Source organism: Adiantum capillus-veneris, chromosome 20, assembly GCF_014529385.1.
Source record: "Adiantum capillus-veneris isolate H3 chromosome 20, ASM1452938v2, whole genome shotgun sequence".
Classification (NCBI taxonomy): domain Eukaryota; kingdom Viridiplantae; phylum Streptophyta; class Polypodiopsida; order Polypodiales; family Pteridaceae; genus Adiantum; species Adiantum capillus-veneris.
The window spans coordinates 102,931,393-102,952,510 of record NC_140950.1 but is presented as its reverse complement, the minus strand read 5'-3'; the positions used below and the strand labels follow the sequence as shown (position 1 = coordinate 102,952,510).

The window sequence follows — 21,118 nt, the reverse complement described above, 5'->3', positions numbered from 1 at the left end:
TGATAAAGGCTAATTTTTGGTGGAGAGGGTGCCAAGAGATCCAAGGTATGTATTGGTAAGAGTTGAGAGGCTTTTGGTAACAATTGGAGTCTAAGATACCATACAAGTGGAAAGTATGTCCCTTGTGGAAGTGGACATCTAGGATGGTCGTGGATTGCAAACGAAGGGATTGTGATGCTCTTGATCTCTTAGCCTCTCTTGCCTGCACCAGGATCTGATACCATGTAAAGAAAGAGGATGCAAGAGAGCTACACAAGACAAGCACAAAGCACACAGAGATGGAAAGCTTCTTCTTCTTCGTACAGAAAAGAGAGTACAAAATGACTAAGTGCTAAAGATGAAAAGTAGCACATATGTACATGCAGTCACTAAGTGTGAACACGCTAGAAGCGTACTAGGCTGGCACTATAAGTGTACTCTAGCTGTAGAATCACTGGTAGAGATCCTCCGTGTCGGTCGCCTAACGCACCAGTGAGTAAATGCCGTAAGCGGCCAAGACCCGTAGTGGATGCCAGCTCAAGATGTAGAGCTCGACATCTCAACACATGATACAGACCTTCCTCATGAGGCATTACAATATGCACACACACACTCTCTCATAAAAAAATATACGTATTCATGCTTTGCACTATTGGAGATGAAGGCTACATCCGCAACACAATGAACCAATGAAGCAAACAACAACATGAACATGAAGACAACGACATCAGACATGAAGATGAAGATAATGACAACAAACTACAATGACAAAAAAATGAAGACAAAAGAAAATTTAATGATGATAAACAACTTTATAGATTTGAAGATGATATCAACCAAACATGTGATCTTTCGACATCAAGGCCACACACACAATTAAATTTGAAAGCACCACATTTGTATTTTGACCTACCACATTGTTGCTTACAATTCTCTAGGGGAGGTGCACATTTGGACCCTAAACATGTGATCTTTCGACATCAAGGCCACACACACAATTAAATTTGAAAGCACCACATTTGTATTTTGACCTACCACATTGTTGCTTACAATTCTCTAGGGGAGGTGCACATTTGGACCCTACACCCAATTGACAATTCTCTTGGGAGGATGTTGTGAATTTGATGGGGCTTTGGTCTTACACTCAATTGACAATTCTCTAGAGCACACCTTTGCATTACATTTGACTTACCAAAATGATGCCCATATATAAACACATGAACCAAAAAACACATCAAGTCTTTGTAAAACCCCAAGTTTGGTTTAAGGGGGCAAATTGTAAGGGTAAGCCCAATTTGTGGCACCATGTGGGAATGCCCTCTAGCCACCTAGGAAGAGATAACTAATGACATGGTCCAATAGTAAGAGGGTGCAACCTCTCTACCCAATGATTGTAAAACACCAAGACTATATAGAGGCTACTTTGTAATCAATCAATAGCAATTTGAGAATTATAGTTGTTTCTATACTCTCTTTTACTCTCTCTCTCTCTCTCTCTCTCTAGTTTGATCCCCAAAGAAAATTATATGAGTCATGCATTGCTATTGGCTAAGAAGAAGTAAAGCATAACTCTGTGACACTCTCCTACCTCACCTTCCCCCAAGGTGGTAACATCATGCATGTGCAAAAAATTTCTATGTTTGGATACAACAGTGACAAGTATATTGTTGGATGTGTCAATATAAGATAAGTTCTCACTCCAAATCCATGATGAGTGAAGTTTAACTAGCTATCAACAATGAAATCTTGATAGAAGAATAGAGAACGTGACATTTAAAACCTCTCAAAACACAATTTAATAAAGATTCAGCGCACCCATATCATGGGCATGCAGGAGGTTGGTCCATGGAATAGCATGCTAAGCTTTATGTACTTTCGCTTGTAATATGTCTTGCACGGCTTCTTGGCTTGACAAATACTACTATTATCATCAAGCTAGCTTTGCATTTATTCATGGAACTCAAAAAATCCAAAGGGGAGGGAGAATTCCCCAAAGGGTCTAAGAAGTTTCTTGTCACAAGGAACATCTATTCAAAGATCCACTTTTCCAAAGTCTAACAAAAAAATCTCTTAGCAAGCCTAATAAAGATGTTGGTTTATCAAACCTTAAAGCTTGGATCATTGTTCTAGGAGTATTAAAAAAGAGGTCAATATCTTAAGCTGTGGAATTAAAAATTCCCATGAGGAGCATTTGAAGCATCTCAAAGATGAGATAGCTCTACTGACCTCATAAAAAAGGGCAAGGTTGGCCTCCAAATAAGAGCATAAGAGGTGGTTGGAAGGTAGAGAAGGTATGGTTAAATAACATCTTGAGGATTTTAGGAGGGCAAGAAAATTTTCCACGGAGACCTACCCTTAGCCAAAGCCACCAATCAAGCACATTTTTTCAAGGCCATGAAGGTTAAGAGGAGTCAAGGCCTGGTCCAATCCCTCACAGATGGAGAGGAAATTGCATTATAAGACCAAGATGAAATGGCTAAGCTAATACTTGATTATCTAAATCAGATTATAGGCCAACTTGAGGCTCACTCTCAGGAAGTGAATGAAATCAAATCAATGTTGGTCGCGAGTGTTAATAAGACAATTTCACAATCAAAAGGCAACCTACCATGGAAGGCATTTTTAAAAGACGAATTCTTGTTTTGTATTGCAATATTTAGGCAAGGAGAAGTCCCCCAAATGGGACAGTTTAACTACGAATTTTTTCAAATAATTTTGAGGTGATCTCAAGTCCCTAATCATGTGTATGGCTATGTACTTAAGCATAAAGCAAGGGCTCATAAACCCTATAAAACAGAAACTCTTTTTCTCTCAACTAAAACATTGGTGGCCCATCTCTATGATTGTTAGTGGAATACAAAATCACTGCCAAGATTGTTGTCCCTAGGATCTCCCCCCTTTTGAACAAATCCATCACCTTACATCACCATGGATTTATCAACGGAAGGTTAATTTGATAACATCTTGCCAGCAATGGTGGGCAAAGAGAATGCAACCATGACCAAACAGGGTGAATTCTTGTACAACTTGACCTAGACAAAAAATATGAAAGCATTACATAGTCTTTCATTAAAGATGGACCACAACTTTATTGGTTACTTTTCACTAATAGACATTCATAGCTCTTGCTCAATAATAAAATTGTGGGCTCATTTGGAGTAAGAAGATCTATCAAGTAGGGATGCCCTCTAGCCCCATCATTATTCATGATTGGTTCTCACCTTTTGGTGATCATGCTTGGAGCCACTGGTACAAGAGGAGAGATCCAAGGGTTCGGCCTGCTTTTGGTAATGATTAGATTTTGGCAAAGCTCTTTGATGAATCTCTTATCTTCTTGAAATATTTCCCTCAAATGGTCAGGAAGGCTCTAGAGATTGTGCAAAAATCTACCATTGCCTTGCAACTGAATTGCAATATTGAGAAATCAAGACTGATCTCACTTTTTGAAAATGACTCATCTCTCCCATCTTTTTGGATGGGAGAGATTGAGTCAAAAGGAAACATTTTTGGACATCTTGAAGCCCCCCGGGGGTTGGTGTAATGCACAAGTAAAGATTCCAATGTGTCTTGGATAAGTTTAAAATGAGAAGGTGGGATTAAGTTCTACTTCCCTTCCCAAGTTGGGTTAAAGTGATCGAATCTTTTTTGATCCCTTACATTGCCTTCACTAGCCTACTCCTCAAGAAAGCCACATATAACTGAAAAAAATTCTTGAAACCAAGAGAAGATTTCCATGGAAAAATAAGACAAAATACTCTCCCTAGAAATGGGAAAAATGGGAGGCAATCTCTAGGCTAGTGGAGCATGGTGGTATCGGGATACTCAACCTTATTATTCATACAAAGGCCTAATGTGCAAAACATGTGGTCTCAATTGCAAATCAAGACCATTAATGGGCTATTATGGCACACGATATGATGGACAACACAAAGATCTACTCTCATTATTCATAGTAAGGCGTAATGTGCAAAACATGTGGTCTCAATTGCAAATCAAGACCATTAATGGGCTATTATGGCACATGATAGGATGGACAACACAAAGCTCTACTCTCATGGTGGCCAATGGAATGGGATAGATGTACATGCCAAACCTCTAGCATCTTAGTGGTCTAGCCTAAGACTAGGTGGTACAACATGCAAGCTAGTATCTAAGTGTAATAGAATAGTGGAGGCTCTAGAGTGGGGAGAACTAAATATTTTTCTAGAACATCTAATTGTGTTTCCAATGTGTGTCCTAGCTCTGCTCCAAGTGTCAGTGTGTGAGATGTGTGTGCCTCTCTCTGGGCCTATGTATGTGTGAGAGAGAAAGAGAGAGTGGTGTATGCTTTGTGAAGATTGTAAACGTGCAAGATTGGTGTGGTGTGCTATCATTTGTTGGTGAAAGCATGCGTGTGTATGTTTGTATGAAAACTATTGTTTGCCTATGGATTGTGTGTGTTTGGAAGGTAAACTCTAGTGGATTGGGGTGCAATGAGTATCCTAAGATACAACTTGTTTGTGTTTTGGGTGTGTTCCCCTTTCCCCGTATCCAGCTTCCTTAGTGTTGAAACACACATTGAAGATAGTATCTAAGTGTAATAGAGCAGTGGAGGCACTAGAGTGGGGAGAACCAAATGTTTTTCTAGAATTCCATGGCACACTAGTGCCCTTCGATATCCAAAGCAAACTATGTACTAGTAAACTCTTTTTGGAGAGGAATTTCCAAAAAAGTAAATAACAAAGGACTCAAGTGCCTCACCCATTTGAAGGACAACCAAAGGAAGACATGGAAAGATACAAACAAATGTCTACCAAATTTCACCTTAGTGGAAAACTTGGTGATAGCCTAACAATATCCACTTCTATTAATTGCAAACCAAGGGAATCTACCACGCTTTGATGTTCAAGGCTAATTAGCTTTCCCTCCTCAACAAGCACTGGGAAAAACAATGACCTGACGCTAGCTGTTTGGCACTAGCAAATAACATTTGGAACCCACAATGGCCATTGGTAATGGAAATGTTGAGTGGCAAGTGAGGATCCTTCCCACTTATTCAAGGAGTTCATTGCAATTAGAGGCCTAGCACGCAGGTTGTGCAAATGGGTCCAAAGGACATGGAAAATAAGGTTGGAGGGAGAGCATTGAAAAGCAAAGTGGTGCTGATGTGTACTCAAACTATTAGATTCTACTATTTTCATGAGGTTTGCAAAGCAAGGAGCCATCGGATATTCAAGAATGACACCTCATCATCCAGCTTCAAGGATATTACCCATTAAAGTAGAGAATTCATTATTGCCATGGGAAGAAAGATGAACAGGGATGAGTGAAATCAGGCTATTCTAGCCATCATGACCTCTTTCAGCAAGTAGAACAGGTAATGGCTTGGTTCTTCTTGGTACTTCATAGCTCCCTATTGTCTCCATGCTCCCACAATTCTTGAAATGCGCTTGAGGCGGCTCTATAAGATTTTTGATGTAGAATACAATACATCTACTCACAATTATGAATTTGGCAAAAAACAAATCCACCCACATCAACGTGTTAAACTCATTTTTATAGCCTTCTTGAAATATAGAGTAATTCTTGGTAGCTTTACCATCCATTGAAATGGCAATTAGCTGATGATCATTAGTTAACAAGGGACTTAGAGGTGATACTGTTTTTTCTCATAGCAATGGTCCAATTAATTTAGGATCTATAGATAGCATATAACTAGTATGGACAGTTAGCTAATGGTTGAGTGTGAAGTTGTTGTGTAGGATTAAATTTAATGTGAAATGTATACATTTTTTCAATAGATTACGTCTATCATATATTTTTTTGAATAAATATTTCTAAAATCAACACTTTATGTTTAATAGAAGTATTTTGGTTGTGTATATTTAGGGTAGATCTTAGAGTACTTGAGAGAGAGAGAGAGAGAGAGAGAGAGAGAGAGAGAGAGAGAGAGAGTTGGAAAGAGATAACAACCCTTTAAATTAAATAAGATCTTTTTTTTTTGTAATAGTATTTGTTAACACTAAGTTGGTAATGGGACACTTTTATGTCCTGGGACACTTTTATGTCCTGTTAAGTGACCATTTTCCTTGAATTATGTCAAGAGTTTCAAAATGTATTTTGAGGTGCTATCTGTCTAGAAAGTTGTCTCATGAGCTGAAAAAAACTTCACATTTTTTTGGAATATCAATTCCATCTTTAACCTTGTCCTTGCACAACATTTCACAACATAAACTGTGTGAAAAAACGGGTCCTATTTTTGGCTTTTTTCAACTTTTTGCAACTATACCACTCTAGAATTCATGTTTGTGAGGTCTATAATGCTAGAGAACTATCTTTAGTAGTCCTCAACATGTTATGATGCTTCTAGGGAGAAATAAATGTTAAAGTTGTAAGTTATGACCAAATTACAAAAAATATCAAATCCTTTTTTTAGCCAATTTTAGCTCTTCTATGATTTTATTGGTGGCTTTCATGATATCCAAATGCAGTTTTGATTTTCTATGTCTCATATTGTAACATAAAGCTAATATTCCTTGAGTTTTGGGGCACCTAATACCCTATTTTTCATAGTAGACAACAATGGTTGATTTTTTCAATTATAGAAGAAAATGAAACATTCTAGTATATCAAGTATAGCTTTTTCAATATTGTTAGTTTCTTGTGACAACTACATGCATTTTGTAGGTAGTAACCATATCTAGTCATAAGGATCAAATTTGGCTAGATATTGAATAGTTTCTATGGGATTCTACAATTCATAATGTTGAACCCATTTTTTTCATGTTTGTTGTATTTAGTACTTCATGTTTGTCCCCAAGATTCCCCTTGGTAAGAGATGTATTATTATTTTGACATGCTCCATGGCTCCTTATGAACCTAAAGGACAATAGGGAACTAAGAAAACATGCATATATTATTTGTATTGATCATGGCTATAGAAACTTTGATGATATGTTTGCAGAATGGTAAAAATTCAACCTTTTTTGTACCTATTTCTTTTGGCAAAACAAAAAATAGTGAGTGAGAAGCAATCATATGTTCTGATCACCAACTCATTGAAGTTAACTAGGGAATTTATCTCAAGTCCTACAAAAATCCCTAATCTTATTTTTATGCAACAAAACGTAAGAAATGACTGTTTTGATGAAAATGTACTGGTCCATCAACTTTGGAGGCTTGGTGTGACCAAAAGATGAGAAATTTTACAAGTTTCTTATTTTTTCCATGTGTAGTAGGCCTTGAACTATAACCTCATGAAAGGATTTTACAAAATGAGTGGATCTACTATGGTTTTGGAGGTTTTTTTCAAAACCCTGAAAGGACACTTTTATGTCCTGTTAGGTTACCAACCTAGTGTTAAAAGAAGAAGGATTTCCGGAAAAAACATTGTATCCATTTGGAGTAATCGATCTAAATTTCTTAATATAAAGTGTTTCTAAGTGATTTGCTTTGTCCTTTATTGTTGTTGAATCTATAATTTCGACCGTGAACTTTTTGTTGAACGGCTTGTATCTGCTAATGTCAGCTATCATCAATTTAGTAGGTTGTTTTTTATGCTGTAAAATCCTTCATTTTAGATTATTTGTTTGTCCAATATATATATTTTTATTTATTATACATTGTAGTTTATAAATAAAAATCTTACTTTTATTTTCTGGAGTTGTTGATTTTTGGGGAGACTTTGCTTTTGTAAAAAAAACAATTAAACTCTTCTAAAATGATTTTGTATAAACTTTTATGAGTTTTGATATAAATATATAAGGTATTTAAAATATATTTAAATATTTTAGAATATAGATTGTTATCTTAAAGTAAACAATGAATTCACATTTGGGTGGAGCAAGAGAGAGAGAGAGAGAGAGAGAGAGAGAGAGATGTGAGAATGTATTATTTGACTATGTTGATAATTTCTTTAAAATATTATTGAACTTGTTGGTATTTGAATAAAATGTGAATTTTTGTGTTGAGAGAGAAGGAGAGAGCACAGAAGTAGAACCCCAAAGTGTGTAGAATACACACATGAGATGATGTATATATAGAGGGGACCTGGGTGCCATATATAGAGAAGCCATATATTGAGTAGCTTCATATATAAGCTCAACACCCCCGCTCAAATAAGGGTCCCTAACAGTGGATGAAAAAACCCTTGGGGGATCAGGGGAAAAACCCACAGCTCTATATACACCCACCGTTATATCATAAAAATCATTGAATATACAAATGTTTACGAGGAGCTACATCACTCCTTTTACAATGAATGTTTTATGAGGAGTTACATTACTCCTATCCTATCAAATACAATAATGAATACAAAGGTTCAATAAAGAGGTATAAAAGCTATCGATTAGCTTGTAATCAAAAGTGTCTCCGTGAATCTGCTGTGTAGCTTGTCATCAATATCGCATCACCAAACATGTCTTCATGTTGTCATCAATATGACATCACCAAACATATCTTCATAAATCTTTTATTGTCACCAAGTTTGTCTTCATAAAATTAATTCTTTGATCAATCCTACATAGATCATAGACTCCAAAAAAAAAACATGTCATGAAAATTATTAGCATCGTTAATGAAATAATTACGTTCACAATGCCATAAGAGATGGTTCGCGACGCCACTCTTTTGACGACATATATACGCACGACAACATATGGTACATAAAGTATAAACGTAAAAGTACAAAATGTGTGATTACGTGATACAAATGATATGTGTATATACTACATAAAACAACATTTATCAATGTAGTGATCAATGAATACCATCAAAGTATTAACAAAATATCATCATTATATCAATAAAAATGAATAAATGATCATGGTATCAACGAAAAGCATCATGATATCACCGAGAATAATCATTGTATCAACGAAACAACATCATGGCATCACCGAGAATAACCATGGTATCAACGAAACATCATCATGGCATCACCGAGAATAACCATGGTATCAACGAAACAACATCATGGTATCACCGAGAATAACCATGGTATCAACAAAATATCATCATGGTATCAACAAAAATCACCATGGAATCACTGAGAATAACCATGGTATCAACGAAATATCATCATAGCACCACCGAGAATAACCATGGTATCAATGACATATCATCATGGTATCAACGAAAATCACCATGACCAAAGTATTAACAAAACATCATCATGGTACCATCAAAATCACTATGGTATCAATGAGAAATTATCAATAAAACGACGTAAACTATATCTCTAAAAGAATAATTATACGAGAATCAATGAACGAGTATATCATATAACAAAAGATCATGTACCAACAGTAGCTCGATAGAATTTGGACGATCATCAACGGCTCGACTGAATCGGAACGATGTGTAACTGGCTTCTGCAGCAAAGTTACGTCAGTAACAAATATATGATTGATGAAGAAAAATATAATTGAGAAGTTTTCAATTATGAGAAAAATCAAAAGCAAAAAGTAAAATTTTGATTTTCAAACATATTCGCAATCCGAGATGATAACCCAAAATCGGTGCAGAATTTAGAGAAACTTTCTTCTGCAAAGTTAAAGACTACATCGATTCCAATCCCCATTGCGAGTAGTTTCTTCTGCAAAGTTGTAGACCACATCGATTCCGGTCTCTCACGCGGGTAGTTTCTGCAAAATCATTTTCAATAAGCAAAAAAATCAAAAACAAAAAGCAAAAATTGCTTTTTAGGTATGTACGCAGTCCGCGAACGATAACTCAAAATCAGTGCAAAATTTGAAAACACTTCCTTCTGCAAAGTTGGAGACCTCATCAATTGCTTTTCAGGTATGTACGCAGTCCGCGAACGATAACTCAAAATCGGTGCAGAATTTGAAAACACTTCCTTCTGCAAAGTTGTAGACCGCATCGATTCTAGTCTCTATCACGGGTAGTTTCTGCAAAATTGTTTTCAATAAGCAGAAAAATCAAAAACAAAAAGCAAAAATTGCTTTTCAGGTATGTACGCAGTCCGCGAACGATAACTCAAAATCGGTGCAGAATTTGAAAACACTTCCTTCTGCAAAGTTGTAGACCTCATCAATTCTGGTCTCTTTAACGGGTAGTTTCTGCAAAATCGTTTCTAATTAGCAGAAAAATCAAAAACAAAAAGCGAAAGTTGCTTTTCAGGTATGTACGCAGTCCGCGAACGATAACTCAAAATCGGTGCAGAATTAGAAAAAACTTCCTTCTGCAAAGTTGTAGACCACATCGATTCCGCTCTCTCCCTCGTGTGTAGTTTCTGCAAAATCGTTTCCAATTAGCAGAAAAATCAAAAACAAAAAGCGGAAGCTGTTTTTCAGGTATGTACGTAGTCCGCGAACGATAACTCAAAATCGGTGCAAATTTGAAGAAACTTCCTTCTGCAAAGTTGTAGACCACATCGATTCCAATCTCTCCAGCGGGTAGTTTCTGCAAAATCGATTTTGATCAAGAGAAAAATTGAAAACAAAAACGTACTGCTGTGATACCATGTTGAGAGAGAAGGAGAGAGCACATAAGTAGAACCCCAAAGTGTGTAGAATACACACATGAGATGATGTATATATAGAGGGGACCTGGGTGCCATAAGCTTCACATATAAGCTCAACATTTTGGAGTGATAATTGTACCTTGACTGGTGGATGGAATATCTATAGGTATTGAAGTTGATTGCAAAGATGATTCTCCTTTATTAGCTATATCCATATCTATAAACATTGTAATGTAGTTTTTTTTTAGTGTAAAGAATATAATCATTTATAAATAGAGAAGAAATTATGATTTTATACCATTGCTTTGATTCATAGTAATGAAAAATTTGCAAGTAGTTCCATATTGCCTTCGTGCAAATTCCATATCTAGTGATGCTGTAATGCTCTCTAAAGTAATTGGATCTTGTTTTTTTTTACTTGTATAGTTGCTCATACTCTTTTAGAATGATTGAAGCTAGTCTATTATCAAGAGTTTTCAAAGAGTCTAATGGAATGCTGTAGCCAAAATGCAATAAGTTGATAGCATATGCTGAAATTCCATTCGTGTGTTTATCTAGTAAAGCTTGAGCTTTCTATCGCTCAAGCATTATATCTTCATTTGGTAAATCTTCTTTGAATATCTTAAGAATTCGTATTGTTAGACCTGTAAAGTAATTGTATTTGTATTAATTATATTTGAAATTATGAATAATATAAGTCATTTTTTTAAAAACATAAGGTGAATTATTTACCATTTGCAAGGAGTTCTTTAGTAGTATGTGTTTTTTTCCATGTTTGAAACATATTGTCGGCTACGTCCATATATTGTTTTAGCTGATCATAAGATGGCCAACCATACATGTAATTTATTGGATTACGTCCTGAGATATTTGCATATTTAAGTTGTTTGATTCTTAAGAAGAAGTTTTCTCTATGTTGTCTTTTTTATTTTCGTTGATCTTCTTGTTCTTTTTCTTGTAGGTCTATTGTGGCTTTTGCTTTAGCTTTTATAGAATTGAAGATCTAATATATTTACACAATTTATACATTTAAAGTTATAAATATTGAACTATGTGATTAGAGATATAAGCTTACCTCCATATTGTTTAGCTTTCAATCTAAAAAATATAAAAATGAATTTATTAATAGTTTGTTTTATATCAATATAGTAATAAATTATAGCACTTTAAGTTTGATATAAAATAATTTAGCATACGTTACCTTTGTTTTAATCTTTGGGGTCATATTGATTCTCTCCTACAGTTTTAATATTGGTCTGTTTTTCTATAAAATCATTTCAAGTTAAATGTTCTTCTGAATTATGTATGGGATGCATTTGCAGTATTTGATTTGTAACTTGTTGTCTAGATTCATCGATTAATAGATGTAATTGAGAATAATTTCCAACTAGATTCTCTATGTCTTCTTCATTCTTTATTATTTGTCGTATTTGACATTCTAAAAAGTAAGATTTTTCTATGTTGTTAATTGAGATTAATTATTTTTCATTGCGAAAATCTCTATGTTTTAATAGAATAGTAAAACAAAAACCGTCCATTTGATGGACGGGGTGAAAATCGGTAAATTTTACTAATTGTTTATACTCTTCTATTTCATTTCCAAATAAATCATGCATTTTACATATCTTCTTTGTTGTATGCTTGAGTATTTTGCTAATTCTATAGTGACGAAAGTATGAATAAAATGTTAAGCTCTCCAATTCTAATGGGCTTGATGTATAAAGATCAATTGGATGTAGTATAGAGGTTAAAAAAATTTGTATATATTTTTGTCTTTTTTTAGGAGGTGAACAATCTATATAAGTTACCTTTTCTGATTTTATTATTATTGGTATCTCTAAACACATCATGGCTGCTTCGGTGTTGATATTGGTTTTGTTAATACATAAGAAGATATTAGTTTCAGTTTTGTATCATCAATATTATTTAGTCCTAATGTTTTCACTGTTTCTAAATCGATATCTATTTTTCCTATAGGTTTTGATTTCAATGCATATTTTAGTAAGTAATATGATAATCCAGTATTGGTTACTTTTTGAATATTCATATGGGCTTGCCATAACAATAATACTCCTGCATGATAAGGGACCACATTTCTTTGTTCTAATGTTAGTCTATAATAAAGCCATCGTTGAGTCTGTTCAAGAATAACTAGCTTAGGATTACTTTGAATATCGTATGGAAATCCATATTTACATTTAATTTTTTCATTTTGTAATTCTATTTTACAAGATTCTCTACAATTATATATTTGTTTTTTGATAACTAAGTTATGCAATTTATATTCAATTGATGTTGGATCAAATTTATTTATTGTATGTAATAAGGTATATGGCTATCTATCTCTAAAGATATTCGATCGATATCGTTTGAATCTACCCATAGCATTATATGTGCATGTGGTGAACCTCTATTTTGTATCTCATATCGTATTAGATAGTGGTTGATGGTACCTAAAAATCCATTAGGAATTAATATGTATTTGTTTAAAAATGTATGTAATTGTTTGTGGAAAATCATCATGCACTCGGCCGGACAATCTGTCCAATTGCGTTTTAAGTCTATCTTTTGGATAATTTTTTCTAAATCTTCTATTTCTACCCATCTACTAGAGGATACTTCATCACAAGTTAGGGTTAAGAAGAAGTTAGGTAGACCAAATGACTCTACCATGCATAATAAATCTTTTAAATTCTTACGATACCATGATGGAGATCCTGGAATTGAATAAGAGATATTGTGACTTATTATATAACGTATGGTATCTAGATCAGATGCATGTGGATTTTTAAGTTTGAATTTATCTACATCTGATTGTAGCATTGTTAAATTTGTTGAATCTGCTATTATCAGTAATTGGTACATCATCAATAAGTATGTCTTGTATAAAGTGAATATTGAGAAGAATGAGGCTATTCTCATTTTTAGATATGTATGAAATTTTAAAGCTCCATCATGAGCTCCATATCCTAATGGAAATAGAAATGGAAATAGGGCTTTCTCTATTGTAACATCTTCTAAATTAGATACTCCATCTAAACTTGCATATAAGTTAATGATTTTTTTGTTATTTAATCTTTCATACATAACCCCACCATGAGATAACTTACCTATTTTGTATTGTGATTTTAGTTGTGTGTTGTTTACTTGATCTAAGATACCTAAATAATTTGTATTGTATGCTACTATCATTAAGTCATAAGAAGAAGATGATGCATGTTTGTTTAGACACACTAATGGATTATTTTTTACTAAAAAGAGCAATAGTGTGTTTATGTCATGTGAGTTTTTTGTTAGAATATTTAATAAATCATTAGTATTTTGATATGAAAATAGAGGATTATCTAATAATGATCTTTGTTCTATATTACCTATGGCTATAGATGTTATCTTTTTTCTAATATTTAAAGAGATATCTAAAGTAGATAAAATTTGTACTTCATATACATTCATTGTTAGTATTTTTTTTATATAAGTCGGGTGATAAGTTACCCAATATTTTAATCTAATGTTGTTTTGAAAACATTTGGAACAATTATAAATTTCTATATTGTCTTGTTTGTTATTTTGAAATGATGTTAAATATGGATTAGATAATTCATATCCTCGTAAATAGGTATTTGTTTTTTCTATATATTTTAAGTTTTGTTTTTCTAACTTAAAAAATAAGTTTTCACAATTCGAATAATATTTATATGATTTGATAGAATTAGAACAAATATTTACCCATAAATCAAAATCTAAATTAAAAATGTCAAAAGTTGGAAGTAAGTTTGTTTTTCTATGTAAATGTCTTATAATCTTGGTATGCTTTGCTTTTTGTTTTAGTTTGGATGCTTTGTTTGTAGGTAATAGTTTATTTTTTTTTCATGTTCAATTACGTATTGTTTATTATTATTTTTTATATTTGGTGACCTTAAGATTTCTATTGATGTCTATATTATTTCTATTGAACATAAACTAATATTCTAATTTGGAAAGATTTTTTTTATTTTATTTTGGTTATCAAAATATTAATATTAAAATCTATTTTTTTTATAGGTGTTTAAAATATTCTTAAATATGACATACCTTGTGTTATAGTCAAATGTTAAGTTTCTTTGTAGATGTTGAAGAGCTTCTTGTAAACTAACAAATGGTAAAACTTAAGTTAGAATATAGAGTTATATATAATTTGATGCTAATTACCAAAGGAATTATAATCATATTTTTTAATGATTGTTTTAATTATAAGAACATAACATGCTATAAATGGAAGAAGTTGGGACTCAATTTTGATATAGCACCCCAAGTGTGATACACTTTTGAAAGCAAACACGTTCTTGACAAGCTTCTTGTCTTTGGGCCATAGTCACTTGGATTGCATTGCTTGCAGGCTATGCCCAGCATAGACAGGCCAGAAAGCTCTGGCGCTTTCAGCTAATGCGAAGCAGCCAAGGCTTATTTTCAAACTTGACCAATTATGCTTGCAACTTGAAGGCATGTGGCACCATGCAAAATGTTGAGCTAGGCAAACAAATTCTTGATGTGGTCAGGAGTGAGGGGCTATTGAAATACAAAATTGTATTTTTCAATGCTTTGACTAATTTATGCGCTAAGTGTGGTGTACTTTTGAAAGCATAACATGTATTCAATGAGATACTAATGTGACTTGTTCAATTAAACCACTATATCATTTGAAGACTGGACAATTGAATAAGAAAGTGAACTATTGGAGAGGGGTCATGCAAACAGTCTAGAGCTAACATATTTTAAAGGCACCAATGAGACCGTGCTTCCTAGGAACTCTACTGAGTCCATCGCTTTTAATCTCTGCAAAACACTGTTTACCTATATAAACTTCTCCATTTTGATGCAAAAGATTGGCCTGACATCCTCAGTCATCAGAACCAATGGAGAGCTTTCACACTCATGCATGAAGCCCTAGGGGGAAGGCAATCGTCTGTCTATTGGCTATGCTGACAGATTTGGAGTGAAGGCCTACAGATCAACATATGCCTAGTACCACATGCCTTCAAGATGCAATTGCAAGTGATTGCATCTGGAGAGTTGGCCTTGCTTTGTGATCCCAAAGAATCTTGTGTAACACAGAAGATTACATCTGGAGAGACACCCTCATTTCTCATCCACCAAAAAATCCATGCACCTTAGCGTTGCGCCTATCAAGCAAATAGCGCAATCAGTGCAATTTCTAAAAATGCTTACAGTTTGCTGGCCCTGCCTCTGTTGGGAAAATACCACAATCAGTGTGCATTCCAATAAAGGACATCCGAGACTTTTTGTATGAGTATCTTGCGTATGATTACATCTGGAGAGACATCCTCATTTTGCATCCATGAAAACATCCGAGCACCTTAGCACTGCGCCTACTCGGAAAATAGCGCAATCAATGCAATGGACTAAAAATGCTTCGAGTTTGTTGGCCCTGCCCCCGTTGGAAAAATCTCACAATCAGAGTGCATTCCAATACAGGACATCCCAGACGAAGTGCTTCAAGCAATCATGTGGTTCCTTCTGAAGTACACCACATTTCAGCATTTGTGTAGTGCCATGTGCCTTGCAAACTGCAAGCATAGGTGATTGCATCTGAAGATATCCCTCACTTTATATTCACTAAAAACAGCCCAGTGCTAGCTGGCCCTTCTCCTATCTGAAAAATCTTGCAATTAGTGCATTGCAAGAATGACCTCTTGGATACAAAGCTCCTCAAGCACTTTTGTGCATTCTGATAGAAGTACACCAGTGTAGACCAAGGAATCCCAAACATGGTCTCTTTTTCCAATAATCCCTAGCAAACTATATGGAGAGAGATTGTCACTTTGCATCTGCCAAAAACAATCAAGAGCTTCTTGGCTCGTGCCTGGATTGGGCATATCGCATGATTAGTGTGTTGCAAGGGACACCCTTCCCGAGAGATTTCAGAACATGAATCTATGACCAACAATCCCTAGCAAAATATATGGAGAGAGACCGTCACTTCGCATTTGCCAAAAACAATCAAGAGCTTCTGGGTTCCTTCCTGGATTGGGCATATTGCATGATTAGTGTGTTGCAAGGGACACCCTTTCCGAGAGATTTCAGAACATGAATCTATGACCATTCCAAAAAGATACTGGAGACAAAATAAGAAAGCAGCTGGCAATGAGCAGTTTGGGAAAGAAGACATCCTCTAATTTGACCCAAACCACTTTTAAAAATAGTTTGACTGATCTCGACTTTTTCCACCATTTGCACATTCCAATAGCAGAGTAGTTGCTTCGAAGCATGGCATGCAAAAACTGTCACCATAAGTGCCTCCTTATGCTATGTAAGCCCCAAGTGCATACATAGCATACGGAGGCACAATACACTGAACACGGGCTCCACAAGAGCCCAAGAGCAAACTAGGGCCGGGTGTAGCCCCCAACTGGGATGTCTTGTGGCTCCAACTGGCCCGCTCAGGGCTCTGACTGCCACCTGCACACATCCCCCAGTGTGGGATTGCTCACTGTCTGCACTCACAACCTGTGTGATGACAAGGATGCAACCCCCCTGTAGGCTGCCCCGAGACCTGTATTTGCGTATGAATCAGCCCTGTTTTAATCGTTTGTCTGTGCCGCATTTCTTATGTTGCTTATCACCTACGTGCCTTGATCGTGACTACCAAGCCCTTGGAGCACCAACCGTATCAAGAAAGCTACAATCATCAGTGTGCCCACTCTACCTAATTGGGGGTCCCATGCCCTCTTTCGCATCTTGCAAAGTCGATCTCTTTGATTGGTCATGCGTCTTCCTACCCTAGACAATCTACTCGCTGTCCTCTGTCTAGTCTTATTCTGGTTGAGCATAACTTGTTGCCTAGCTGTGCTCGCCAGCTGATATATACCATTCCGTGTGAGTACCAGGCCCCTCGATTCATGTTTATGCTACTCATCTCCTATTCGTCTAGCATGTTTTTCCCTAGGGGGAATCCATCGGCCATCTATGGCCTGCTCAAAGACCTATACCCAAATCAGCCCCAAGCTGTGTTGAAAATGAAAAGTGAGAAAAGCCTCTCAAGGGATGATGCAAAAGGCCCCAAACTGGGGCTAAATCAAGGATAAAATGCCAAGGCAAAAGCCGCAAAACCTGGTCAGTAAAGAGCCTAAAAGGAGGTTGACATAATATGCTCATCAACAAATTTTATGTTTCCATGAGAATGTCCCATATGAAGTACATTTTGACCAAGGAATCACCGATAAAAATAATCTTACCCATCACAATTTTGAAACATGGACACAAATGAAACAACCTTGGTATTATTGATCTGAATTATACAAACATACAAAAGCCTAGAAGGAAAAATGAGACAGATCAAGCTATAAGGCTGCTTCATCAAGACCGAAATAAATCTTTGTACATACTATGAATCTGTAAAGTCTTCTCATTGAAGGTAACATCTCAAGAGGTGCAAGCCTAGCGGGCTGATCTGCATGTCTATCAATAGGTGGCCACTCATAGAACTCAAGCTCGCGGCCAAGCCAGCCCAAAATTGATGATAAGACCAAGCTCAAAAATGACTCGAGCTCTGCAAAGACTACATGGATCTTGATCAGCTCATTCGAAACAACTGGTTGATCCTTGCCCGAGTCATAAGGCAGTCACAAATAATATCCTCATCACAACAAGCAGCAAGTTGTGATGCTTGACAACATGAGTAGCCTTGTGAATAATGTCCAATATATCTTCATGGACTACAGTTTCTATGTGCTTATCCATAAGCGCATCTGGGCAACCACATGTGCCGCACACCATCTCCTCCATCTCGCACTCAAAGTCATGCATAACATCCTCACACTCCCAAAGTCCAATCATACCCAGATCAAGGGTCTCCCTTAGGCTCTACCTGGCTCCCATTGAGCTCACCCAACTTGCATATAAACACAGGCTGATCATAGCATATCTCATCAGGCATAACATCGCGCCAAATCTCCTCATCTACATCATCGTCTAAGGCGTGCTCACAAACAACAGAGGGTTCCCACAATGTACATCGACTCGGCTAGATCATACAAAACTGGGGCAACTCATGGTGTTGATGCTTATGCATATCCTCACTGGTCATCTCTACCACACAAGCCTCATAGGCGTTCATAAGAGCATCATGTTGATCCTCCTCAACAAGAGGGAAGAACTCATCCTCACCCATGTCCACATCCTCGTACATCATCTCACTAGTAAAGCGTTCATCTACCACATACTCCCAAGCATCCCCATCATCATGTGCATAGGACTCTATCAAGCGCTCATCGAGCTCTACCGACTCATCAATGTCCGTAGCAGTATCATACTGCGTATCAACCACACAAGGCATTGTGTCCTCCATGCAAGGAGTGAAGCGTATATACTCATCATAGGCCATCTAGAAATGCTATAAATTGTCTCCACATCCTACTCATGACAGTCAATGTTATCACCTGTTTGCTGCCAAGCATCCAATCTATGTCCTTTCAATTTCTTCCCTTGTGTATCTCCATCTTCTCCTCAGTAAATTGAGTTGTCATCTCTAATTGTATCCCTCGATGTACAAGCCACTTCTCACATGAAGTACTCCATGCCTTCTCAAACAACTAATAGATCCTCTCTGAAGTCCGCCGGTTTTTACATCTATTGTCATATATTTGTTCTAATACTTCCACCATAACCAAGAGGCAATTACATGTCTTGCAAAGCTATTTCTATAAAAAAAAAGACTATCACAGCTGATCCCTCATCCAGCCATACACAACCGGACCCAACCATCAAATGGGGGCTACATTAAGGATAAAATTCCAAGACGGAAGCCACAAAACTTGGTCAAAAAAGAGCAAAAAAGTAGGACTGATTTGATAAGACAAAGGGAGCCTAGAAGCGATTAACAAAAAGGGCCCAAGAGGAGGGCTGGAGCTGATGGTGGGAAGGCTGAATTGTAGCTTGAACCTGCATATCCACGTCTCAAGGAGGCAATGCAAACCAACCCCAGATGGGGATTCTAATTGAACAACATAGAACACGTCCCCTCACTCAAGCCGGGATCCCACAACATGTATGTAGGCACAGCTCTGGAATAGCTCACTCTACTAAGCTCTAACAACATGGAGAATGTGCCTAACCAGTAAGAAATCCAATCCGCACGTATCCACTACAGTTGATCCATGAATTTGTGTAGTGTATGGTCACTCATTTGGTCCGGAACCATGATAGCAAGTCCACGCTCTTGTGTCAGTCACCCACTATGCTTATCCAAAACCAATGATGGTGGAGCATCTTATAATTCCAAAACCATCGATATGGCTGATCCGTGGTCTCCCATAAAGGGGGCAAAACCATATCCCACATACAAAAGGCTGATCCGTGGTCTATCATAAAGGGGGCAAAACCGTATCCCACATATGAAAAGACAAGAAATCACCTAGAGACAAGAAGAGGTGATTGACTCAAGTAAACAACATATAAAAAATAATCCATCTTGCTTGTCCAGCTCTCCCTCAGACATGCAAAACTCTGACTGATCTAGAACCTCAAAGAAGCATATAAAATGACCCCTCAACGTAGTACAAAGCTGATCCCAAAGCCTACCATCAACAGAAAATCTAGACTGCTACCCTCGAACTCAATTGATAGGGAAGGTGAATGTGCGCAATGAGCATTAGTACCCAGTACAAGAAAACGAGCATAGTAATCGTTCTAGATTCGATATTCCAAAACCCCCACGCCCTTACATTTTTTAGAAAAAAATGGGCCCAAATTCTGTTATGTTCCTGTATCTTGATTGACTCTCTAACCCGGACTACGGTAATCAATGCTATCTGAGCCAATAATACTGTTGCGTGCTATCTCGCAGGACACCTGGAGATAGTGGGCATCCATCCCTCTATAGCATCATGTCTGGCCCATCCGACTAGGCTCGGAGACTCCAGTTGCACTCAACCAAGCTTCATGCATCTCTAGCCAACGGGTCCCTCATTGAGGGTACCATAGTCGAGAACTGGCCATTCGTGTCCTCTTCAGTTCCATACAAGTTCGTTTCCAATAGGGCTTGCTTCTTCCAACCGAGTTGTATCCTTGTGGCGACTGACCTCTATGGATCTACCCCACATAGCTTGGGTCCCGCAAACAACCCATAAGACCGCTTCGAAAACATTCTCCGTCAAATCTCCATAACCTCAGCTTGTTGAGCTTATATGTGAAGCTACTCAATATATGGCTTCTCTATATATGGCACCCAGGTCCCCTCTATATATACATCATCTCATGTGTGTATTCTACACACTTTGGGGTTCTATTTCTGTGCTCTCTCCTTCTCTCTCAACATGGTATCAGAGAACATTAGGAAATTTCAGAGGTCATTTGGAGGGCCATATGAAGAGAGAGAAAAATAGAGCGCGTCCAATGAGCATGAAGGCTACGTTACGTAGGAAAGTACGTGGAAAGACTCAAAAAATAGGAAAATAGCATAAAACTTTCACGAAACTAGGATTGTAGCATAGTAATTTCCTTCCTTTTACCGAGCTTTTAGGTGCTTACATGTGGTCCCACTTCTGATATTCTCTTATGGTTATTAACGTACTGGAGGGTGACCATTAAGCCCGCACAAGATATTGGAATTCTAAAACACTTTCCCTCCATTAGAATGCTTTCAAAGTGAATCTCCCTCCACTAAAGCTTTTCTCTGAG

General features: G+C 36.7%; 1 protein-coding gene across 1 annotated transcript; it reads right to left on the bottom strand.

Moving 5' to 3' along the window:
• Positions 1-18,284: 18,284 nt before the first annotated feature.
• On the bottom strand, positions 18,285-18,776 carry LOC147433007 (uncharacterized). Its single transcript, XM_086491770.1, has 2 exons — positions 18,608-18,776; positions 18,285-18,400 (listed from the first exon to the last, which is right to left on the bottom strand). The coding sequence occupies exons 1-2, from the start codon at positions 18,774-18,776 to the stop codon at positions 18,285-18,287; spliced, it is 285 nt and encodes a 94-aa protein (XP_086347896.1).
• Between the last annotated feature and the right edge of the window lie 2,342 nt (positions 18,777-21,118).